The sequence below is a fragment of the Lipotes vexillifer genome, unplaced genomic scaffold, assembly GCF_000442215.2.
Source record: "Lipotes vexillifer unplaced genomic scaffold, Lipotes_vexillifer_v1.1 scaffold440, whole genome shotgun sequence".
In the NCBI taxonomy this organism is placed as follows: Eukaryota; Metazoa; Chordata; class Mammalia; order Artiodactyla; family Lipotidae; genus Lipotes; species Lipotes vexillifer.
The window spans coordinates 3048013-3072577 of record NW_006778543.1 but is presented as its reverse complement, the minus strand read 5'-3'; the positions used below and the strand labels follow the sequence as shown (position 1 = coordinate 3072577).

The window sequence follows — 24565 nt, the reverse complement described above, 5'->3', positions numbered from 1 at the left end:
TAAGAGGAAGGGGGAAAAAAAAAAAAAAAAAAAAAAAAAAAAATTAAAGTGCTTCTTGATTATTCAGCATAAGAGGACCCAATAATGTCTTTCTCTTCTTTATTCTCTCTTGCCTCTTCCAAGTAGAAGCAAGCGTTTAATCTCAGAAGTCTCCATCTTTTATAATGGAGTCAAGGGATACATATATTTTTCAGTTTGTAATTGCAATTTTACAATGATCAGAAGCTCAAAGCAGCATTTCCAGGGACAGAAATGTTCTTTTTGACAAGAAGCACGACTAAACTACAAATTCTACAGATTTAAAAATTAAAATGAAATAAAACAGTATTCACATTTGTTTCTGATTATTTTGTTTGCCAGATTCTCGCTCAAAACACTGTTTGGCTAAAAGTGGTATCAGGGTCCCAACGGTGAGATACACCCTCCGTTTACTTCTCAGCAAAATCCTCAAGTTCAATGGTGGGAATTTCAACATTATTACTTCTTCTTCAATAGAGAAGCTTCTGAAACGAGGTTTTCACAACCATGAAAAGAGCTTGTCTTGTGACTCCTGCCGAGCCAACGATATACTCATTCTTCCTTTGCCTTGAAACCAAAGCCTTTCCCCAGCCCTAAGCAGACGTGTGTCAGTGGTCGAATGTGTAATCTAACCCACCCCCGCGAAAAGCACTAGGTTACTATTGTGGATCAATACTCCCATCTCACTAATATGCTGGTGGATTGTTTGCACGGTTCCTTGTGTAAACTGAACACTTCTTAATTACACTAGCGTTTTCTTGGTACTAACTTCCCGAAAGCCCGCAATGAAAAAGATGATCATCTTTATCTCAAACATAAAGTTTTCAGTTAGAACCATCTACCTGGAGGTCATTATACTTCTCATGCAGCAACATTTTAGAGATAAAAGTTCAAGTGGATCTGCAAATTCAAAATGGAAAACAATTTGCTCTGGCAAAGCTGAGTCATGAACTTGTTTTAGTTATGCTTGGCTATTTCTTGACATGGGGTAGAGTGACTTATGGTTTTTTTCCCACGAAGTCCGAGCTTTTCGAAACTGCAGGGCACCCCGCGCGACCGACGGTAATGCTGTTTGTGAAAGAGCAGCAGCTTTGAAATATCCACAACCAACACAATTTTGATTAAAGAAAGAACTCTGGTTTTTAATAGTTTTGATCATTAAAAAAGTTTAAACCTGCATAGCAATCATTTCAAAAATAATTATTTAATGTTCCATAATTAAACTGTACACAACCTAGTCTTGGGACATAGAAGCCAGTGAGGTGAGTCTGGGGCAGAGTCCTGTGCAGTCCCACGAGTCAGGAGTAGAGTTTCCATTGGACTTTTAATTTTCCTTTATTTTCTTTTTTTGTCACTTTGATCATCTTAGTTTATTTGGATACTTGGCACAATCTAGCTCCGCTGCTGAGCGGATGTGCACGGGGAAGAGAGAGCCGCTGACCCCATCCTCTGGCCCTTCTTGCTCCCCTCCCCCGACTCGGCCAGGTTCCTCAAAGTCGTTCGATGTCTCGGTATTTCTTCCGCAGAATAGAGACCTGGTCTTTAAAGAGGACGGGGTCGAGCCTCATCTGAGAGTGGATCAGTGGCATGTAGCCAAACCAGCTGGCAAACGTATTCATGCAGCTCTGTCGCTGGGCAAAGTGGTCAGGGTCAGCCCAGCGGGAAGCCCGAGAGGTCTGGGGAAAGGGAGAGAAAGAAGGAAGACGATGAGACAGGTGCCAGGTGAGATGGACACACGGCCGAAAACGAAGTCAGGCTTACGGGCACGCAGCAGGGTTCAGGGTCTGGCCTGGCCACCACGCGGCCCCATCCACGTGCCTGGTGAAGACGCAAGCATGGATCCGGATTTTCAGCCTCGCCAGAAGATTTTCCCGAGACCTGCCACATTTCCCAATGCCCCAAATATACAAAGATCCATAGGGAATGACACATTCCCTGGTCCGTGAAGGATCTACCAACTGAATCGCAACTGCTGTGGTCACTAAACATAAAACTTTTCTTTGCACTTGGGAACGAATGCGATGACTAATAACGTATTTATGGTTTCACAGATAATTTTCTGAGACCCCCCTGTTAATTTGGTTGATTCTGGGTAAGTAGAAAGATGGCTGCCGTCTCTTCAGCTCTCCATGTTGACCCTAAGGTTGGTTAAATATTTTTAGACCATTTAAATGACTGACATTGATTTAAAAGAATGCCTTAAGTGACTTGAGTGCTGAAATTTAAATAGATCAACTAAGCATAATGTCTTTAAAATCGTGTTTTTATGAAACAAGGAAAAGGTGGGCTGCCCAATTATGTTGAAAAAAACCCACGAACTCATTTATGTCAATAGGCCACTGTTGAATGGTGTGTGTGTGTGTGTGTGTGTGTGTGTGAGTGTGTGTGATGTGTTTGCATCCTCATGCATTGTTAGAAAATACTTTCATAGGAAGGTACATTTTGCTGTGAGAATCACTGAGTCACTTTAAAACCACAAGTGTCAATATGCTTGAAAGAAAGCATCGAAGGTAAATACAAATGTCAAGTTATCTTGGAGCAGCAGAACAACAAACAAAACACTATTTGTAAAGCGTTTTCATGAGCTCATTTGAGCTTCGCAGCAACCTGGTCGAGTTATCTACCCAAGTAATAACATCTCCACCATACAGATGAGGAAGCAGGTTCAAGGAAGTTAAAATTGTTTGTTCAGGGCTAGAAAGGGGCAGAACTCAGGTTTCATTCCTTACCTTTTGTACTAGAGGAACTCTGCTTGGTAAATCAGAGAGAGTATCAAATTAAGCTAACCAGTTGAGTCCATATCAGAGCCGAAAGTCCCAAAGGTACTTCCATTTTTCTCCTAATTTGGGATGAGCTTGCAGGCCATTTCTGATTGGCCCACTTATTCCCAAAGGGCTAGACCCACTACATCCCGGTGAATGCTCACATCCGCAAAGGGAAACACTGTCAAGAGCCTAAGCTCATTCTTATTCTCTTACAAATGAAAAAAAGAAGAGTCCAAGTGAATCATTCAAGTCTCTTTTTGCCTCTTGATTTTAACATTTATTTTGTGTCAACCAACATATTACGGAAGATATCTTTCCTGTGTTATAAAGGCATAATTTTAGAGCACAATATCCATTTACTTCACCAGTCACACAAACATTCAATAAACTAGTGTATATGATGGGAAGAAGGGGGCAAATATAGCACATATCTAGCTAGATACGTCTAGTTAGACCTAAGCCTAAATTTAGATTTGTTCCAAAAGATGTGTAAAGTCACTGGAAATATTGGTTTGGTAGAATTAGGCAAATCTATGAGAAGAGTAAAAAACCAACCCCTAAGAAACCATACGTTATGAATTCACCCCTAATTTGTGTATAACCTCAGGGGAGTCCAGAGGACTCTGAGTTAACAATATTAAAGGAATGGTGTATCTTTAAATGAGATAATAAATATGAATATGCATGGGTACTCAATACATTTTGCTTGAATTTGAAAAGTCTTTCAGTCTTAAAAATGACAAATTCTTGTAAATCCTCTCGCCTGTCCTTTTAGTAGTTAGAGGGAAATAGAATTTTCCACTAGATTCTTTGCTTTGTCCAGTACCTAGTACCTAGACCAATGCCTGATAACCTGTACATATTTGGTAAATATTAAATTATTAAATTTTATAAACTTAAAATCCTGTAAATTTTTTGCTTTTACTAAATTCAGTGAATAAAAAACCATCAATTGTGTTAACATGAGGCCTGGTTACATTTTCCTCTGCAAAAGCTGGATTTATATGTGATTTTCAATAACTGTTAGAACAAGGTAAATGGAAAACCCCCCAAATTGAACTGATATAACTACATAAGTATGTCCTTTTAGGTTGACTCAAATCCTGCTGGATTCTCCATGATTTAACTTGGGTAGACCTAAATGGGCTAATGGTTTTTGATTTCGTACATAGAGTACTGGGCTCTGTCCAAGATGAATAAAAGGACCCTGGGGTGTAGGAGAATAAATAGTGGAAGAAACAGAGGCCGGGATTCAACTCCAAGTTGTCTCTAATCCTGGGTGACTTCTGGCAATATGCTTAAATTCTCTGGGTCCTAGTTTTCTTACTTGTAAAAAGAGAAAGTTAGATTATATTTCGCTGAAAGTATTTTAGTAGTAATCGTTTGTGACTCAACACTGTATTTTACTTTGGCAAACGCTTTCATACGTCTGACCTCAACGCTGTGAGGCAGATTTCACCATTTCATTTTAAAGATGAGACAATTGAGTTTTGGAAGGTAACTGACTTGCCTACAGCAATGAAGTGCTGGCTCTAGAACTGAAAACCAAGTACTATAACTCCTCATCTGCCTCCACAATGCGCATCCAACTCAAGAGCAACCATTAGAAGGCTGTGTTGAGAGCATTATTAGCTATTCACTCAATAAAACACCTAAAATAAACTTGCATAAATTCTCTTTTAGGTCTTTAACTCTGGAGAAGAGACGTCTTTCTTATGCCACCTGCTAGGTCACATGAGCGCTTTTCTTTCTTTATTTAACTTTTATTGAAGTAAAAATGTTGTGTTAGTTTCAGGTGTACAGCAAAGTGATTCAGTTATACAGATATATATTCTTTTTTAGATTCTTTTCCATTATAGGTTATTACAAGATATTGAGTATTGTTAACTGTGCTAGACAGTAGGTCCTTGTTGTTTACCTATTTTATATAGAGTAGTGTGTATCTGTTAATCCTAAACTCCTAATTTATCTCTCCCCACACCCACTATCCCCTTTGGTAACCATAGTTTGTTTTCTATGTCTGTGAGTCTACTTCTGTTTTGTAAATAAGTTCATTTGTAACATTTTTTAAGATTCCACATATAAGCAATATTATATGATATTTGTCTTTCTCTGTCTGACTTACTTCACTTAGTATGATAATCCCTAGGTCCATCCATGTTGCTGCAAATGGCATATTTCATTCATTTTCATGGCTAATATTCCATTGTATGTATGTATATATATATATATATATATATATATATAATGTCACATCTTCTTTATCCATTCATCTGTCGATGGACACTTAGGTTGCTTGCATGTCTTGGCTTTTGTAAACAGTGCTGCTATGAACATTGGGGTACATGGGTATTTTCGATTTAGTGTTTTCTCTGGATGTATGCCCGGGAATGAGACTGCTGGATCATATGGTAACTCTATTTTCAGTTTTTTAAGGAACCTCCATACTTTCCTCCATAGTGGCTGCACCAATTTAGACAGCTTTTATACTCTTGACATAAAGATACTCTTGACTTACATCTTCCCAATTACCCACGTCCAAACATACACTCCCTCAGAGCTTTTGGATGTGGTTTGTTTCCTGGTATCTTCTCATTATGCTTCCTAGAGGAACAGTGAGTCCTCATTACCTCAGACTGAGTCGCCAGTGAGCAAAGCAAGTGCGGGAGAGTGCTCCTTCTCTTACCTGTCCCATCATTGTCTCCTTATACTGTTTCTTCTGGGTCACTTTGATTGGAGGCAATTTTGTCACAGCAGATACCAGAAAATTCATGAGTATGTCCTCACAGTTGGCCAGCTGGTCCACCATGTTCTTCAGGCTGGCTGGCAGGTAATGGGTGTAAAGGTAGTGATAATATCTGTACAAACCAAAGACAGGTTTCAGCAGGCGCCATCATTATAAAATAACAGGTGGTCTTCTTTGACAGAAACCACATACTCATTCTTTGAATCCCTAAACATATCATGGTTGATGATGATGATGACAATTGTCATTTATATGGTATATACTATAGACCAGGTAATGTTCTAAAGTACTTTACAAGAAGTGCCTCATTTAATCCTTAGAAGAAACCTATGATGTAGGTACTAGTATTATCCCTGTTTTACAGATAAGGAAACAAGGTACAGAGAAACACACAGATGGAGCTATTGCTTGCCCAGGCTAACTTTAATATCAGGCTGGTTGGTTTGAAACCGAATACTTAGATGGCAAGAGAAGTTACTTACATGTGATCCACATATCATTACAAGTTGCTTTACAATTTTAATTATTGGTTTAATCAGAACTGTATTCAATACTATCCCATAACTCTGAGTTCAACAGTATAACCATTCCATTTTCTCTGGCCTATAAGCCATGTGTTTCAACACTGTTAGAGCAAAACCCCAATCAATCTGGTGGTCAATCACTATGGAGAACCCACAATTTATTTGAATTATTTCTCACCCTAGTATTTTTTTGGGAGGAATATATAGCATATGTTTATTGGAAAAATCATTTGAATGAATTTGATTCACTGAATGGTGGTGGCGGGAAGAAAGAGGTGGAGTCTTGAGATCAAGATTCAGTCACCCTAAATGCTTATACCTTGTGCATTTCCAACTCCATCCTTGAGATGACAGGATTCTCTATTTTTTTGCTAAAAAAGACCAGGTTAAGATTGGTGTGTTCATCTTACTAAGGAGGGGATTTCAATAATGATTGAGTCAGGAACATTAGCCTTCTACACTCATGAATTTGGCTATCTTACCTGAGTCTCCCAGCTTTAAAGACCAAATCTATGCAAACAGCTCCCAAACTTATATCTCCATCCCTGACTTTGTCAACACACTCTTTTAAATGTCCCTACATGCCCATGACTGAACTCCTGTACTTTCCCTAATACCTATTCCATCTACGCCTTTCCCCAACTCTGTGGATGGCTTACTACTCTATACTTCTAGCTCTTCAGGTCAAAAACCCTAAGGGTCATCAAACTCTGTATGCAATCTGTCGGGACATCATGCTGGAGCATCTTCAAAATATGCCCACAATCTGATCACTACCTTCCGACCTCTGTTGCTCACTTCCTGACCCAGGCTCCATCATCTCTTGCCTAGATAATGTCAGTCACCTCCTAATAAGTCTCCCTGCTTTTCCCCTGGCCCCCTTATAGTCTATCCTCATCACAGCCTTCACAGTAGATGCCTAAAACATAAGAAGGATTGCTCTGCTCACACCCCTGCACCGGCTCCCCACGTAACTTAGAAGATGGTCAAGTCCTCATGATGGAAAGTAGGGTCCTGCATCCGGGATCCCATGACCTCTCTCACCTGCTTGCCCCTCACTCCACTCTGGTCACATCGGTCTTCTGGATATTCCTCCAGCATCCTGTCTCAGGGCATCCTTTCACACTGTTCCCCACGCCAGAGCACTCCTCCTACAGGTATTCTCCTGGCTGACTTCCTTTCTCCTTTCGAGTCTCCACTCAAATCTCATCCATTCAATGAGGATCACCCACAACCTGCCCCTTCTCCACCTTTGCCCTGCTCTGCTTTGTCTTATCTCCTAATAGATATATTTTTAAATTTATTTATTTTTCTTTTATTTATTTTTGGCTGCGTTGGGTCTTCGTTGCTGCACACGGGCTTTCTCTAGTTGCAGCGAGCGGAGGCTACTCTTCATTGAGGAGCACGGGCTCTAGGCAGGCACGCTTCAGTAGTTGTGGCACGCGGGCTTCGGTAGTTGTGGTTCGTGGGCTCTAGAGCACAGGCTCAGTAGTTGCAGCACACGGGCTTAGTTGCTCCACTCCATGTGGGATCTTCCCGGACCAGGGCTCAAACCCGTGTCCCCTGCATTGGCAGGGGGGGGTTTTTTTTTTTTTTTTTTTCCCGGTACGCGGGCCTCTCACTGTTGTGGCCTCTCCCGTTGTGGAGCACAGGCTCCGGACACGCAGGCTCAGCGGCCATGGCTCACGGGCCCAGCCGCTCCACAGCATGTGGGATCTTCCTGGACCGGGGCACGAACCCATGTCCCCTGCACTGGCAGGCGGACTCTCAACCACTGCGCCACCAGGGAAGCCCCTCTCTTAATATATTATAGAATTATTATGTATATTGCCTCTCCACTTGTTAGAATACAAAACCTGTATGGGCAGATAATTTTTTTCCTATTTTACTCAGCGGTAAATCCTAAGCACCTAGAACAGTGCTGGAGGTGCTCAATTAAGCGTTTACTTTGTCGTTCTTCTATACATTCAGTAACTCAATACACCCTGAGTATGTCTCCACACCTCAGAGTCGCTGACGATGCTGCTCTACCATAGTTTCTAAAGATGCCATAAGCCAAGAGCTTTTACTGATTTCAAAGATACACGTTGGCCACATCAACAGAATTGAAATGGGGATTTTCCAAAGTAATTTCCATTAAGGTTGTTAACAAGATTTGGCCCAAGTTCCCATCTCTGCAGCAGCCAGAAACTAATATAAAAAGCAATATAAGTCGTCCAAACTCCTCACTTGTGGTAAAGAGCAGCTCCCGTCAACACCATGGAGTAGTCGTTCGTCCACTTGGATGTGTAGCCCCACCGCTCTTTAGAGTTGTCCCAGAAATGGCTGCGTGCAGGGTACCCTACAATCCTCTCGGGGAAGCTCTGCCACACGGTGAACGCAAAATCCACCTGCAGGCAGAACACAAGCCAAACAAGCAATCAACGGTGTTAACGAATGTCAACAAAACATCACCTTCCCCCTGCTAATTCGTAATGTGAAATCCCGGGACTGTTGCGAAACATTAATTCCATGTCTTCATCAGCAAATTAAACTGACTGCTTGACATTTGTCCCCATAATTATGCACATTTTAATGTTTTCTGTTAAAGAAACTTCAGATTAGTGTGGAAATGAAAGAAGGAAAAAAATACATTGGTGGATATGTCCTTTAGAAATCCAGTCTACTCAAGCTAAAAAGTCAAAGAATCAGTTGCTTCCCCCCCAACCTCCAAAAGATAAGTGACCACTGATTGATGGCAGGCATAAATGCATCTGTTTTATAAACAGGAGCAGATTTTCTATATACATCTACAGTATGAATATAGAGCATACATCATCACCAGCACAAAGCAAAGCCAGAGTGACTAAAATCAAAGCATCCACTTAAAAGCCAGAGAAAAGATGTTTAAAAAGCACACAGGTTCTAACAGGAATACAAAGCAGATATCATCAAGAACAGTAATTCAGGCCTCTCAGGTGTGAAGATGCTCAGTGCGAGGAAATTTAGAAAACACATCCACATTGAAAAATCACTAGGAATAAGTGGGGACAGGCCAAGATTATTTTTAAAGGAAATGCAGTGAAATGACTTCCTAGGGCTCAAAATAACCCAAAGCACAGTACTTCTGAACCTGCCAGAAACTAACGTGTAATTAACAAATAGTCTGTTTTTAAATGTATAAACTCACTTTTGACTTTCTATGATTCTTTGATGAATGACACATAAAACAACATACAGAAAGTAAAAACAAGACACCCCCCCCCCGCCCCCCAGCAAAAAAAACCCAGTAACAGCAAACCGTCATATAATGGTCATAATTGTGTAATGCTTATAATACAACAGGCATGGTTGTAAGAACTTACATATTTTAACTCATTTCATCCTCACAGTAACCCTGTGAAGTAGGTAATTTTAGAGTGTCTAGTTTACAGAGAGAGAAGCTAAGGATATGGAGGTTCAAATAATTTTTCTGAGTTAGTAAGTGGCAGAGCCAAGATTTGAACCCAAGCCATCTGGTTTCAGATTTGGTGTGTACTGTTATCGTAGCTTCCCTTCTAGCTCTGTGGCTACAGTGTTGAAAACAATTTATCTTATACAGGTTACACATGCATCCAACAACCTTTGCCCTATCTCTTCTTGATAAGCAATGCATACGGAATTTTCATTTATTCCACAGATATTTCAAGTCTTGGCACTGTGATGGTGGCTGGGTGGCTGAGTGATGTTGGTAAGTCCAGTTCCTGACCTCCCAGGGGTTCAAAAGCAGAGCAAATAACTGTGCACAATAGCCCAAAGGTGGAAACAACCCAAATGCCATCAACTCATCAATAAATAAACCAAACATGGTATATCCATTCAATGGAATATTATTCGGCTATAAAAAGGAATGAAACACTGATGCATATGCATGCCACGACATGGACAGACCTTGAAAACATTCTGCTGAGTGAAAGAAGTCACACACAAAAGGCCCCATATTGTGTGATTCCACTTACAAGAAGTGTCCAGAATACACAAATCCATAGACACGGAAAACAGACTGGTGGTTCCAAAGGATAGGGACTGACTGATTAATGGATACAGGGTTTCCTTTTTGGGTAAATGAAAATGTTTCAGAATGAATTAGACGTAATAAGCATACAACACTGTGAAGGTATTAAATGCCACTGAATCGTACACTTGAAGATGGTTTATTTTATGCTATGTGAATTTTACCTCAATTACAAGACAAAGCAAATAAGCCTAGATCAGTATTTCCCAAGCTTTCACCATATGCATAACCATCATCGCTCCTTTTCCCACATTCCCACCACATATTCGATAACTTAGTTAATATTTTTCTCTAAACAGCATACTCTTTTTTTTTTTTTTTTTTTTAAGCCTCATCCTAGGTAAACATGTCAGTGAAATCCTAGGTTTGGGAAACACTGGCCTGGGTGATCTTGTAAGGGTCCTTTTACCTCTGAATTCTTGGGGCTTAGTTAGAAGACATGATTTCTGTAAACAGCCATGAATTTAAATTTTTATAGAGATTTAGTTTGGTGCCCTGACTCAAGATAAGAAAGCCTTAACAATATAGCTTTTTCCCCAAAGCTATAATACCTGGGGGGGAAAAAAGTAGGGTGTTGGGACACACATTAAGGAAGCCTGGTGGGGTAAGGGGCGTCTCAAAGTTAAAAGGTATAAGGGGAGTGGACAGTATTTGCCAAAAAACTGAAAGCAGGTCGTTATAACCTGCACATCATCACTGGCGTTCAATACTAATGGTGCCAACTGATGGGATAGTACATTATGCAGCCCGTCGTCAAAGAATCAGCCTGGCTGTCAGCACTCTTTGGCGTTTTCCATTATCCTCTGAAAAGGAGACGCATACACCGATGGGGTGTTTTCATCACATGAATTCCTTACTATCTCAAAGCCATTTCTAGTCATTTCAAAGCAACTCAAAAGTAAATTCCAATAAAACTATGATTCTTAGTTCTGCTTTCACGCAGCTCATTAACACATCAAAGGAGGCAAAGGCCAGCTTACGGCCTCTTAAAAACTAACATCGGTTTTCTTTTGAGAATTTGAAGCAGCCCAGATAAATGTAAATAACTATAAACCAACTCTATCTAATACCCTTTATAGGACACTGTTTAAAAATCTATCCTTAATACTACAGAGAGGCATTTAAACAAGCTAAGAATCCTTAGAGAGGAAATAAAATGAACCAACATCTATTCACCTAAAAAAAAGAGAAACCCTTGTCCTCCACGATGTCAGGCAACACGACTGCTCCACTGTTCAGCCAGAAAAGTAAACAAACCAGACGGCCAGCCTCTTAAATTTCCCTCTCATGCTCAACCCACGCTGACTTCTAATTGCTCCACATACAGCACAAGTTCTTCCCAGCATGCACTGAGAGGCTGGAATTGCTATTCTTTGAAAAGAAATTCACCAGCACGTGGCTACATCACAGCAGCTGAAAGTTATTTCACCGTGGGACAGAGAGAAACAAATCCGAGTGTAAGATCAATTGCTCTGTGCCCAGCGGAAGATGAGAGATCAATCAATACTTCACGTCATAGGGTAACGATTCAGGTATATGCTGTAGTCTTGACTATACGTTTCACGTGGCAACGTGCTGCCTTTCCTCTGTTTGCTCTCCGAGATCCGCTCTCCGCTCTTCTTGCCATGCCCTACGCCTGAGACAATGGAACTCTGTGGACTGCATAACCTGGTCCTCCTTGCCAGCTGGTGGCTGATTGGGTTAGGTCAATGGGCATTGCTGGCAGGAAAATGGAGGTGGGACAGAGAGAGGACAGTATTTTTCCCCTGCTTCCCACCCCAGCTTTGGCTCCAGAGTTCTGGTAGGTGCCACACCCCTCCATGGCCATAGCTCTTGTAGGGCAGCCTGTTCTCCCTAGTTCCCCCTCTCAGGGACACCAGAAACACTGTTTCCTTCCTTCACTTCTTCAGGCCTAGAAGTAGGAGCTGCTTCCAGCTCCTGCCACTCCCCAGGTGCCTCTCCCTCTCCTGTGTCGACCTTTAACCCCACTCACCTCCCTAAGTCATACAAAATCCCTTCATTTGAGTCACCTCATTTGAATTGTTTGCTGCCAGGACTCTGGTGGCTACAGGCAGGAACTGTGTAATCAAAGTACCTGGCAGAGACCAGAACAAAGACATCCCTCAATAAATACTTGTTGAATGAATTTGCTCTGGGGATGCCAGCCTCCCTTGCAGGAAGCAGGAGAAAAACGCAGGCTGGAGCGACCCATTCCTTGTGTTCCATTGCAGTCATTTTCTCTGAACATTAAGCATCTCTCCCCTTCCCCCCACCGCTGCTTTCTCCTGCCGACTCACACATGACACAACTGGCTGTGTGCTCACACTTTAACCTGCGCAGCGCGCATCCCTCCAACATCACTCGTTCACCAAGTATTTATAGAGCTTTGGCTGCATAGAAAGCCTTTGACCAAGGTGAGGTGCAGGACATTTTGTCCTGGGGTGATTTTGGTTGCCCTTACACAGAACGTCTGCTCAACTCCATTTGATGGAAACGTGAAGCAACCATGGAATTTGAAGAGACAGAGAGACTGCTAGCCCAAGTGACCATGAGTCCTGGCTATGTGGGCAGCAGGCCGTTAGAATCAGACTGGCGTCCAGGAAAACGCCTGCTGGTAAGTGTCGACATTTAAATTGAAAAGAAAATGATTATGAATAAAAAGGAATAAAAGAAGGGAAACAGGATAAGTAGCTAAGTCTCCAAGCTTTTTAGCAGCTACCATGAATAATGTATTTGAGATCTACTACATTTTTGTGTAACTGTCTTTGGTCCCCTCTACGGTTTTAAGTGCGGTCTCAGAGATCAATACTCATTCGAGTTGTAAAAATTGGTTTTCTAGCATAGCTATCTTTCCTCTTCTCTCCCTCCCCCTCACACACTGCTCTGTGCAATCTTATTTTTGGGCACAAATACCTGAACATCTGAAATAGCAGGGATCTCCGTCTCAGCCTTCAAGTGAAACCGTTTGCTCTCGTGTGGGTTGAAGAAAATGCACACTTCCAACACAGATGGAAAAGCTGCCTTTAGAACCCAGAATAGTGTGTTCCCCAACAGAGTCAACACACGCCCACACAGGCGTTAGGTATCAGGAAAGATGGGCTCCCGGAGCGGAGCGTGGTTTCAAGAAAATGCTAAACAGGTGCCCCTGCCCGCCTCCCCTGGGTCCCTCTGCACACCTGCCTGCACCTGCACTGTTTAAAAACAAACAAACAAATAAACAAAAGGAGGGAGGGGTGAGGTGAGGTGCAGCCTCGCAAATGAGGAACCGATTAGCAGAGGAAAAAAGGGGGAAAATGCCCTCATCAGGGTGCCAGGTGGCGGCAAGGTGCTCACAGGAACCGGGGTGATTCAAACCGACTCCGCAGGAAGTTTTGAAAAACGTTTTGGGCTTGGCCAAGGCAAGGGCAAAAGAGGCGCTGGCACCTTGGGGTTTGAGGTGACTGCCCGCAGGGCCCTCCGCCCCTCCTTGGTGAGGCTGCTTACCTCCGTGGTTGAAAGCACAGTGTCCTCGTCAAGGCTGAGCACGGCGTCTGTGATGATGTTGTCATAGGGCAGAAAACGGCTGCTCATAACCTGGGAGGCGGGGGAAAGCAGGCAGGAGGGAAGGAATCGGGGAAAAGAGAGGTAAATGGACAGTCTGGTTTTCAGGAAAATTTCCCCCATCGTCAACTTCACAAAGGACGCTCCACCACCATGTCACCTCTCAACATAGAAGGCTTCCGTTTCCCATCTGTGGAGATTCATTTGGTTCCACCATTACTGGGCACCTACTGTGTACAGACACCTTGCTAGTCGAAGGGAGTACAGAGGTGACTAAGATACATTCTCTGTCTTGGAGGAGTTCATAGTCTACAGGGAGACCAGGATGACCAAGAGAACAAGACGCGAATGATCGGTCCTCGCCTGATACGAGAAATGCCGGGAGACCAGAGGATACAGCAAGCAGCTGCTTGGAAGAGCAACGAAAGCCTCAGAGTCACATTGAATCAGGACCTTGATGGCCAGGAATCCACTGGGGATAAATAGAAATGAGGCCTAACAGACAGAGGGCTCAGTAGATGCAAAGGCACAGAGGGGAGAGCCGAAGAGCGGATGGACGGAGCAGTGATTTCAAGTGTGGGACACACACCACTGGAAGGCCAGGTCCTTTTAGGAGGTGCAGAGACAAACATTTAAAAATTCTACTCTTTATTAATTTTAGCTCAGAGAAGCAAAAATATATACACATATATATTAGTAGCTATAGCAATAAAAGGTAATAGGAGAATTATTCAAAAATAGTTTCATTAAAGTGAAAAGTAAGCTGATTTAAAGAAAAATGCTAAACAATAGAACACGTGGTCCATGGATTTAGGAAAATTGTGAAGGTAGTATAAAGTTTGGGCAACACCAGGATAAGGCATGGTGAGGTGAGTGTACGTGTGTGTGTGAGGGGTGAGTGTGTGTGTGTGTGTGTGTGTGTGTGTGTGTGTGTGTGTGTGTGTGTGTGTGGTGAGGATTTGGGGGGTGAGGGGATCAGTTGAAAAATTGAGACCAAAGATACTACCCTATGACAGTCCCAGCATGAACTTCTGTGTTGAAGTTTCTGTAGAATACCTAATGAGAATGATGATATAAGAATAACTAACATTTTTAAAAACATTTACTCTGTGTCAGGGAATGTTCCAAGTTTTTATTTATTTATTTAGGCTGTGCCGGGTCTTAGTTGCAGCACGCAGGATCTTCATTTTGCGACACGCGGGATCTAGTTCCCCTACCAGGGATCGCCCCTGGGCCCCCTGTATTGGGAGCGTGGAGTCCTACCCACTGGACCACCAGGGAAGTCCCGGAAATGTTCCAAGTTCTTTATGTACATCATCTCATTTCATCTGTATAACAACCCCGTTTTATAGGTGAGAAAACTAAGGTACAGAAAGGTTGTGTCTTGCTTAGGATGGACCCACCATCGTACCATCCCAGATGGTGTGATTCTATAGAGCACCTCAGCCCTATGCTATGCCTGTCTCGGGGTTGAAAGGACCTCAAAAGTGAATGTGGGCGCACATGGCAATCTCACATTCACCACTTCCTCTGGAAGGTATGTTAACTGTTGTGCCATCCTTTCTCAATTCCTACGCGGAAACTGAGAGAGGAGACACTTGCCATCAACTTTCAAGGCACAAAAAGGCCAGGCAATGAAGCAGTTGGATGCTAGAGACAAAGGGAAGAGGGAGGCACTTAGCCCGGCTGCCAAGGCTCACAAATCTAAGGACCCCTCCCCACACCCCGCAAAGAAGCCCAAGCTATATTTACATCAGGGAGCCAGCTCATCTGCAAGCCTCATCTCAGATTTGGTTTACATGCCGGAGAAGCTACTGGAGGGCTCACGTCATTAAAGGATGGAAAATGCCCACTAGAACCCATCTGTGGGAGCTCAAGGGATATACCTACACTCCAGGCTCTGCTCCTACACATCTGCCAACTGGGTCAAGTGTTTTTTTTTTTCTCTTTCTCAGTCTTCCAAAATAAAATACAAAAGCGATCAGCAACCCCGCATACACAGGGCTCAGAAATCTCAGCCTGAAGCAATTCTCCTGACACTGTTCACATGTCCACTAACTAAGGCAGAAGTTATTAGTTGCCAGCTTAGTGATGCCCTGACCTTTCCCTTGTTAAGCCTACAGGGGAGGGCTGCAGAGACAAGGCCTATAAATTCAAAATAGAATTTTCCAACCCAAGCAGCAAACACATCAATTTTAAACTCAAGGCTAGACATGGAAATTTAAAATGCGGAAGGAGGAGGATATATGACTTCTTTCCCCGTTATGGGCCCAACCACTGGGTTTAAAAGGATCCATTTCCTTTTTCTGAACTTGCTCCATCAATATAAGAGTTAAGAGCCCATAAGTCAGCCACTTCTAAATCTAGTGTAGAAACTAGAGACTCTCTTTCAAATACCCTGCCTCAGCTACGTTCCAAAAGTTCAGTGGATTAGCATGAAAGGAGCCAATGTACTTACAAAGTCAATCCTGAGGGAGCTGGGTTTTCCTTGTTAGCTCATTTAAGAAATACTTAGCTACCATGTAACAGCCCAAACCCTTCCATAATGAACAAACACAACTAGGAAATGACCTAGGCTCAAGAAGTTCCCTGTCTAGTAGGGAAGATAAGAGATGTTCATAAGTAATAATACAAAGCACAGTAAGAGTTGACATTTTTCAAGCACCTACCATGTGCATCCACACTCCTAAGCAGCAATACATTTACATGTACAGTATCAAACCATTTGATCCTTTTAGCTAACCTGTTAGGTGTTATGATTGCTTCCATTTTCTGAAGGAGGGACTGAGACACACAGAATTAAATAACTTGTCTTAGGTCACACAGAGGAAGTCTGACCCCAAAGCCCATAATACAAACCCATCACTTTACAATGCCCCCCGCCCAAAAGAGGAGCTGACATTTACTGAATCCTGAGTGTATAACAGGTACAGGGCTGAGCACCTGTAATGCAGTATCTCATTTCATCATCAAAATGGGCCCAAGTCTTAGTCCAGGTGCCCTAGAATACAGAGTCTAAAGCAAGATTTAAGTGCAAATGCTTTACCAGTTGGCGCGGTCCCAACGAGGGAAAAGGAACCACGTGACCTACTGGATTCAGTGGCCAAGGTGAAGTCTAGGACTCAACAAATGGCCAGAAGCCCAGACATAAATACGGCTGGGAGAATGGGAGGTATCTTATAAGACACATCTGATAAAGCCTACAAGAAAGGTACTATTATTATCATCATCATCTTAGAAAGAAAGAAACTGGGACTACTAGCTCGGAGTGAGAGTATAAAATCAATCAATGAGTCTGTGCATAAAAATGCAATGCTGGGGGCTTCCCTGGTGGCGCAGTGGTTGAGAATCTGCCTGCCAATGCAGACGACACAGGTTCGAGCCCTGGTCTGGGAAGATCCCACATGCCATGGAGCGGCTGGGCCCGTGAGCCACAATTACTGAGCCTGCGCGTCTGGAGCCTGTGCTCCGCAACGACAGAGGCCGCGATAGTGAGAGGCCTGCGCACCGCGATGAAGAGTGACCCCCACTTGCCACAACTAGAGAAAGCCCATGTACAGAAATGAAGACCCAACACAGCCATAAATAAATAAATAAATAAATAAATACATTGTGTATTAAAAAAAAAAAAAAAAAAATGCAATGCTGGGCTTCCCTGGTGGAGCAGTGGTTGAGAGTCCGCCTGCCGATGCAGGGGACACGGGTTCGTGCCCCGGTCCAGGAGGATCCCACATGCCGCGGAGCTGCTGGGCCCGTGAGCCATGGCCGCTGAGCCTGCGCATCCGGAGCCTGTGCTGCACAACGGGAGAGGCCACAACAGTGAGAGGCCCGCGTACCACAAAAAAAAAAAAAAAAAAAAAAAAATGCAATGCTAACCATAGGAGTCAGAATGGCTCCCAGTCGGTCAGTCAGAATGGATCCTATTTGAATATCCTGACATATTCAGAGAGAGACTTATCTACCAGAAGGAGATCTAGTCACCCATGAAAGCATAAAAAAACAAAGAATTTCCAAGTTCAAGGTGAAGAGAACCCATCTGAGCACTGCTCAGGGCCTCAGGCATTGGAACTGGGGAGACAGATATATGGGGTTATAGGCAGGAGATTTTTCTGTGCCAGTCCCTTTTGTGAAACCATACCTAGTGGTGAGATGAATTCATAAGGGTAAGTAAGACCGATGCCAACAGGCATGTGATTATTCAAATTAAGTGCTTACCAATCAGCTCTCTGATGACCACACTGCTTGACTCCAGTCCTATGAAGGCTGTGACTGTATCTGTCACATTCACCACTGTGTTTTCTCGTGTTGCCCAGCACACAGTGGGCAGCCTACACTGAAACTCAATAGATAATGCACGGATCACCTTGTCCACGCACGTGACAGTTACAATTCTCAGTGCATCCTGTTGAACTATATGAAATGGCCACTTGTAGCCACCCAAATGATGATTTCAAACGGTGCAACCTAATACCATGGTCGTTCTTATTCTGGCTCAAAGAGGGTTTACTTAGTGTGAGACAATCTCTCATGACCTAACTCTTTGGGGACTGACGGAGGAAGTCTCTTAGATGACAATTTCAGTGTCATTTAATAGAGACTAATTTCCTCGCAATGGATAAGATCTACAAGAAAGCCACCAGCAGAAGCTTGAGAAAAAAGAATTCACCTCTGGCAGCAAAGAGTGGAAGATATTTCAAAGAGGAGGGAGCAGGTGAACCAGGGCTTAAAGAATATATGGGAATTTCAATAACAGAAATGAACAGCTAAGGAAGGACGGTCAAGACTTACAGCAAATGGGAAAGACAACACTTAGGGGTAGGAAGGGACACAGTGCTGTGAACTGTGACTGATGAAATCTGTAGAGGAAAAGCAATGAGAGAGAAGATTGGGAAGGCCAGCTAAGGCCAGATTATACACGGCCTCTGATGTTAACTGAAAGCATTAGCAAAAAGACTCCCTTAAGGGCCATGAGATGATTAAGAAGATCATTCCGTTCTAGGCAAAATGAACTGGAGAAGGGAAGCAGGGGCCAGCTAGGCAGCCAGCACCCCTGAGAGTCTCTGATGGACACCTCAAAACAAAAGTAAGGTGGAAATGTCCTTTTTAAGATAAATGTCAAAGACACAACTAACTCAGATTAATCAGCTAAGCAAACCTCATGCATCACCACCACCATCAGCAGCCTCATCATCATCTTCATCACATCCAGAAAGATTACCATTGCCAGGCCCTGAATTTATTTACTCCTCATAGTACCCCATGTGGTATGTGTTATTATTTCCATTTTGTAGATGAGGAAACTGAGGCTCAGAGAAGGAAGGTATAGTCAGGGTCACACATCTCCTAAAGCGTTAGTATTAGGACCCAATTCAAAAGCCTACGGCTGTCACTATGGAAAACAGTATGGAGGTTCCTTGAAAAACTAAAAATATAGCTGCCATATGATCCAGCAATCCCACTCCTGGGCATATATCCAGATGAAACTATAATTCAAAAAGATACATGCATCTCTATGTTCATAGCAGCACGATTCACAATAGCCAAGACATGGAAAAAACCTAAATGTCCATCAACAGATGAATGGATAAAGATTTGATACATGTGTGCACGCATGTGCGCGCACGTGCGCGCGCGCACACACACACACACACACACACACAATGGGATACTACTCAGCCATTAAAAAGAATGAAATAATGCCATTTGCAGCAATATGGATGGACCTAGAGATTATCATACTAAGTGAAGTCAGTCAGAAAGAGGAAAACAAATACCATATGATAACACTTACAAGTGGGATCTAAAATATGACACAGGGACTTCCCTGGTGGCGCAGTGGTTACGAATCCGCCTGCCAATGTAGGGGACACGGGTTTGATCCCTGGTCCCGGAAGATCCCACATGCCACGGAGCAACTAAGCCCGTGCGCCACAACTACTGAGCCTGCGCTCTAGAGCCCACGAGCCACAACTACGGAGCCCGTGTGCAACAACTACTGAAGCCTGCGCTCTAGAGCCCGTGCTCCACAACAAAAGAGAAGCCACCGCAGTGAGAAGCCCGCACACCGCAACGAAGAGTAGCCCCCGCTCGCCGCAACGAGAGAAAGCCCACGCGCAGCGATGAAGACCCAACACAACCAAAAATAAATAAATAAATATCTTTTAAAAAGTTTAAAAAAAATGACACGAATGAACTTATCTACAAAACAGAAATAGACTCACAGACATAGAGAACAGACTTGTAGTTGCCAAGAGGGAGGTGGGTAGAAGAGGGAAGGAATGGGAGTTTGGGATTAGCAGATGCAAACTATTATTTATAGGATGGATAAACAACAGGGTCCTACTGTATAGCACAGGGAACTATATTCAATATCCTGTGATAAACCATAATGGAAAAGAATATGAAAAAGAATATATTTATGTATAGTTGAGTCATGTTGCTGTACAGTAGTAATTAAAACAACATTGTAAATCAACTATACTTCAATAAAATAAAATTTAAAAAAAGCCTATGGCTGTCAAAGCAGAGGACATTCATAGACAGGTATGGTTTTGGAAAAAGAGTCCAGGCCAGCACTTCCCAGGAGGAAGACGGCTAAGACCAACACCCATGGTGCCGCACTGAAAACACAAAGATTCCACACTGATTCCACATTGAAGTCCCCTCTGGTCTTACCTTGCTTTCTCCTTCAATCACGATGACAGGCACGGCAGTGGCAGGCCAGCGGTGTTTGGCTGGGAGAGGCTTGTCACAATTCCATAGAACTATGATCTGAAAGGGACAGGGGGTCGTGAGATGGCTTGGTAAGGCTAGATTTACATAGGCCTCCAACCCAAAGTTTCTTCTTACAGACAGAGAGAGAGGAGATGGGGATATAAGCAAGGCAGAATGGCAGACCTCAAAACTGAATTTAAAGTGAGTCCACTCCACTCTGTACACCTGAAACCAACACAACATTGTAAATCAACTATCCTCCAATAAAAATTAAAAAAATAAAAGTGAGTCCACTCCTACACAACCCTCAGAACCCGATCACTCTAACAACCAAAGAGAGGGGACAAAAAGAGTAACCTAAGGAAAACTGTGTCAAGGGGGTAGGACAAAGCTGGGGAGGAAAGAAGTCATTTCAGGGTTGCTGGTTTTTAACAAAGTGTTTTCCTGAATTCTGATGTCTTATGATGACGAGTAAGATAACAACGCTGATCCAATTGAATAAAAATGCACACTGAACGTCTGCTATGCATTCACGCTACACCAGGCAACATGGGAGAAAGAAGAGAATTCAAGATAGGACTGGGGTGAGCTCATGTTCTGGATTCTCCAGGATGTTTGCTGATTTCCTGTGATCCTGTTATTTCCAATAAAAACGTTTAGCTCCAGAATGCATACTTCCACGTGATTCCGTTCTTTTGTCATGTGTAAACCTTCTTGTGTAATTTACAATTCAGAAAAACCACCGTTAAGAGTACGAGAGCGATACTAATTTGGAAAACATTATTACCATAGGTATCATCTTCCTTTCCCAATTTTATAATTAGTCACGGTGGCCGTGAAAGAAAAGTTGACGCCTCCTGACACCAACGAATTGGTTTCTGCAGTGGAATCTTAGTTTTCTGGGTCCTCTCAGTGGCCTTTCTGATGTTCCTTTATCACTCTGACACGTAAGAATGAAATAATGTGCCTATGTATTCTTTAAAGAGTGTACTGGTATATATCGGGTTGGCCAAAAAGTTCGCTCAGGTCTTTCCGAAAGACGTTAGAAGAACCCGAATGAACTTTTGGGCCAACCCAATATTTAACTTTATCCCAGGGCCAAGATCTCTTTGTAACCCACCCCTTACCTGTACCAGATTTCACTTCCAAGAACCTGTAAGCTGATGAAAAGGGCGTAACGAGGCGTGACCAAGGAAAGGGGAGTAACGGCCCGACGTGAGAGGAGTCCCCAGGAGCACAGTGTGTAGCCGGGAAGGAACAGGGAGGGCTGGGGGTCTCTGGTCCACTGAGAAGGAGGAGGCAGGCACCGTGCCACTCACCTGAGCACAGTACTGGGATCTGGCTGCAGCCACGAGGAGTTTCAACACTGGCTGAGACTGAGAGACCAGGGGGGTCACCGCGTGGATGACTGCAGTGAATTTGGAGGGGGGCTTTAAACCTGAAACAGAAAAGGCAGAGAGGCCTAATGAAGCACTGAAAAACAAGACTTAGAAAATTAGTCCTCTCTGCTCTGCCTCGCCCTCGAGCTAATGTTCCCTTCTAGTGTATTTTTCCTCTGCCTCTTGTGTCCTGACAGAACAAAAACAAGGTGAAAAGCTGCTAGTTAACTGCTGCCTGAGTCTAGGGACCTGGATGATTTACAGTTCAATGCCCATTTCCAGATTCTTCCTTTGATAGTCATTTCCTTCCTCCCTTGGGGATGCATCTTTGCTCTCCCTTCTGCTTTTTAGGCACCCAAAGTCTAATTATGCACACACACCACTACTCACCACTCTCTACCCAAGAAAGGATCTAACTCTAGTCACTTACGTCTTAGGATGGATTTTTGTAAACGTGCTCTCTCTTCCAGGATATTTGCATCTGTCTTACTCTTAATTATGTAGTTAAGGGTTTTTTGCCTGTTTGATACTATTTCAGATAATAACCAGTAAGTGGTAAAGGTTAAAAGAACAACATCCAGAGCATCAGTGTCTGTGTCTGAAGCTCAGCTCCACCACTGAGTGGTGGTGGGATCTTGGAAAAATTACTTAACCCTCTGTGCTTCCACAACTGTGACATGGGGCTGATAGCAACAGTATCAAAGTTATGGAGTTGTTATGAGAATTAAATTAAATGAGTTAATGCATACAGAGCACTTAGAACAGGACCTGCAGACAGCAAGTACTCAGTATGAGCTTACCGCTGTCATCATCACCATCATCACTATTTCAGAATAGAAGCTGCTCTACTCCCAAGAATCTCTTCTTTGTGTACCAGTGACACAGCTGAGAGGAAAAGTATGTGGTCCAGACCTCTGCCAACTGTGCGCTCTAAGGCCCGAGGCGGAAAGGTACTATAAATGTACAAAATAACAACTGCCACCAAAGAGAAAGCAGTGAGATGGCTTCTCCCGCAAAATGAGTTTTTCCATGAGAACCCACTAAGAAATTGGAGACAGGTTAAAAAGGCTCCTAAGGGCTTCCCTGGTGGCGCAGTGGTTGAGAGTCCGCCTGCCGATGCAGGGGACACAGGTTCGTGCCCCGGTCTGGGAAGATCCCACATGCCGTGGAGCAGCTGGGCCCGTGAGCCATGGCCGCTGAGCCTGCGCGTCCGGAGCCTGTGCTCCGCACGGGAGAGGCCACAACAGTGAGAGGCCCGCGTACCGCAAAAAACAAAAAACAAAAAACAAAAAACAAAAACTAATGAGGTTTAGGAACACCCTAAAACTTCATTAGTTTAGAGGCACTAATTTCACATTTTAGTAGTTTAAATATGAACAAGACAGTGCAGGGACATTCAAGTTAAGCTTTGGTAGTGACTGGATAAAGGCAAGAATCAGACTATATATATCTCAAAGGATTATACGAACGTTTTGCAGGGCAAATTACACCATCCGTCTAGTAATTTAATTGCATGTTAGAAAGAAGCTAGCTTTCCCACTATCTAGATACACATTCAAGGCTTTGCCAAGTAAGAAGAATAAATATGATGAAGGGGGTTCCCTTTTTTAGCAGTGAGGACAAGTCAGTGCTTTAAGACTTTCCTCTAACAGTTTAAGAAGCATCAATTACACACTTCTAATGTGCTAACTCTGCTAACTCCACACAAAAATCTGGAGTCTTTTTGCCATATCAACTTGAAAGATGCTTTATTATCCCAGGGTTTCTCAAATTTGGAACTATGAATGAGGAGAAGTGTCCAAGATGTTACTAACACTAGAGCGAACGGGGCTCCAAATACGTATATGTCTATGGCGGTAACAGCCTCTTGTAAAGCTTCGTCCCTCTGCCGGTTCCCTTTTCCCCGTCAGAGCTTGTATCTCCTTTGACTTTTTATTTCTACCACCTAGCACTGCATTAACATGGCAAAGAAGATGAGCTTAATAAATGTTGAATGAAGTGAATAAGTTTCTCCCCTATCATATATTCTTAAATCTTTTTCCTTTCCGTTTATTAGTTTGGTTTTTCTTTGGTCTGAAACAGAGAAGTTGGGATTGTGGAGAAAAACAAAAAGTAGGGAGAGCTCTCCTAGCTCCATTTTATATAAGATGAGACTTAAAATTATAGTGAACCCACTGTCATGTTCAAAATGATCTGTAATTTGGGAAGCCTATTTCTCAAAAAGAAATGACTCTGCTAAATGTAAAGTACAGCGGCTCAGGTAAGAAAGGAGTTTCTCACTTTGCAATGCTCTGCTGGATTTATAATTCTTGACCTTGATACACCGTTTAGGACAGGGCTCTAGAAAGCAGTCTCCAACACAGGATGTTGCAAAGACACCGCGGTGGAATCGAAAAATCAAGGGACTTTAGTTCTGGATGACACCTGGCAGGTAAACCAGAATAGCTCCCTGGAAGGCACTCACTTACCTAAATTAGCATAGTAGTAAGGGAAATCTCCCAGATAAGATGAATACTGTGGTAGGACGAACAATCCTCCAGGATGTTTGTTCCATATTAAACTGTTACGGGATATGTGCTTGAATATTCTGTCCTGAATAATCTAGAAAATGAAAACATGGCACACGGTGAGAGGAGACTGACGGTATCAGATGAGGAACACAGTCAATCCAAATTTGAGGGCTGATGGCACTCAAAGTAGTGAGCCTCCTCCCCCAACCCCAACCTGATTCTTCACTGAAACAACCCGATTCTTCACTGATTCTCTGACACAGAGTGACAGAGCAATGGGAAAGACAGAGAGAGAGAGAGAGAGAGAGAGAGAGAGAGAGAGAGAGAGAGAGAGAG

General features: G+C 43.1%; 1 protein-coding gene across 1 annotated transcript in view; it reads right to left on the bottom strand.

Annotated features, from left to right (window-relative positions):
* Positions 1 to 1133: 1133 nt before the first annotated feature.
* EXT1 (exostosin glycosyltransferase 1) overlaps positions 1134 to 24565 on the bottom strand; it is a 300239-nt gene continuing 276807 nt past the window's right edge. The window contains exons 5-11 of the mRNA XM_007451678.1: positions 24188 to 24320; positions 21660 to 21778; positions 20302 to 20397; positions 13570 to 13659; positions 8283 to 8443; positions 5470 to 5641; positions 1134 to 1694 (exon numbers count right to left, since the gene is read on the bottom strand). Of these exons, the coding sequence (XP_007451740.1) occupies positions 1509 to 1694; positions 5470 to 5641; positions 8283 to 8443; positions 13570 to 13659; positions 20302 to 20397; positions 21660 to 21778; positions 24188 to 24320 (957 nt within the window). The 3' untranslated portion in view covers positions 1134 to 1508. The remainder of the gene's footprint in view (positions 1695 to 5469; positions 5642 to 8282; positions 8444 to 13569; positions 13660 to 20301; positions 20398 to 21659; positions 21779 to 24187; positions 24321 to 24565) is intronic.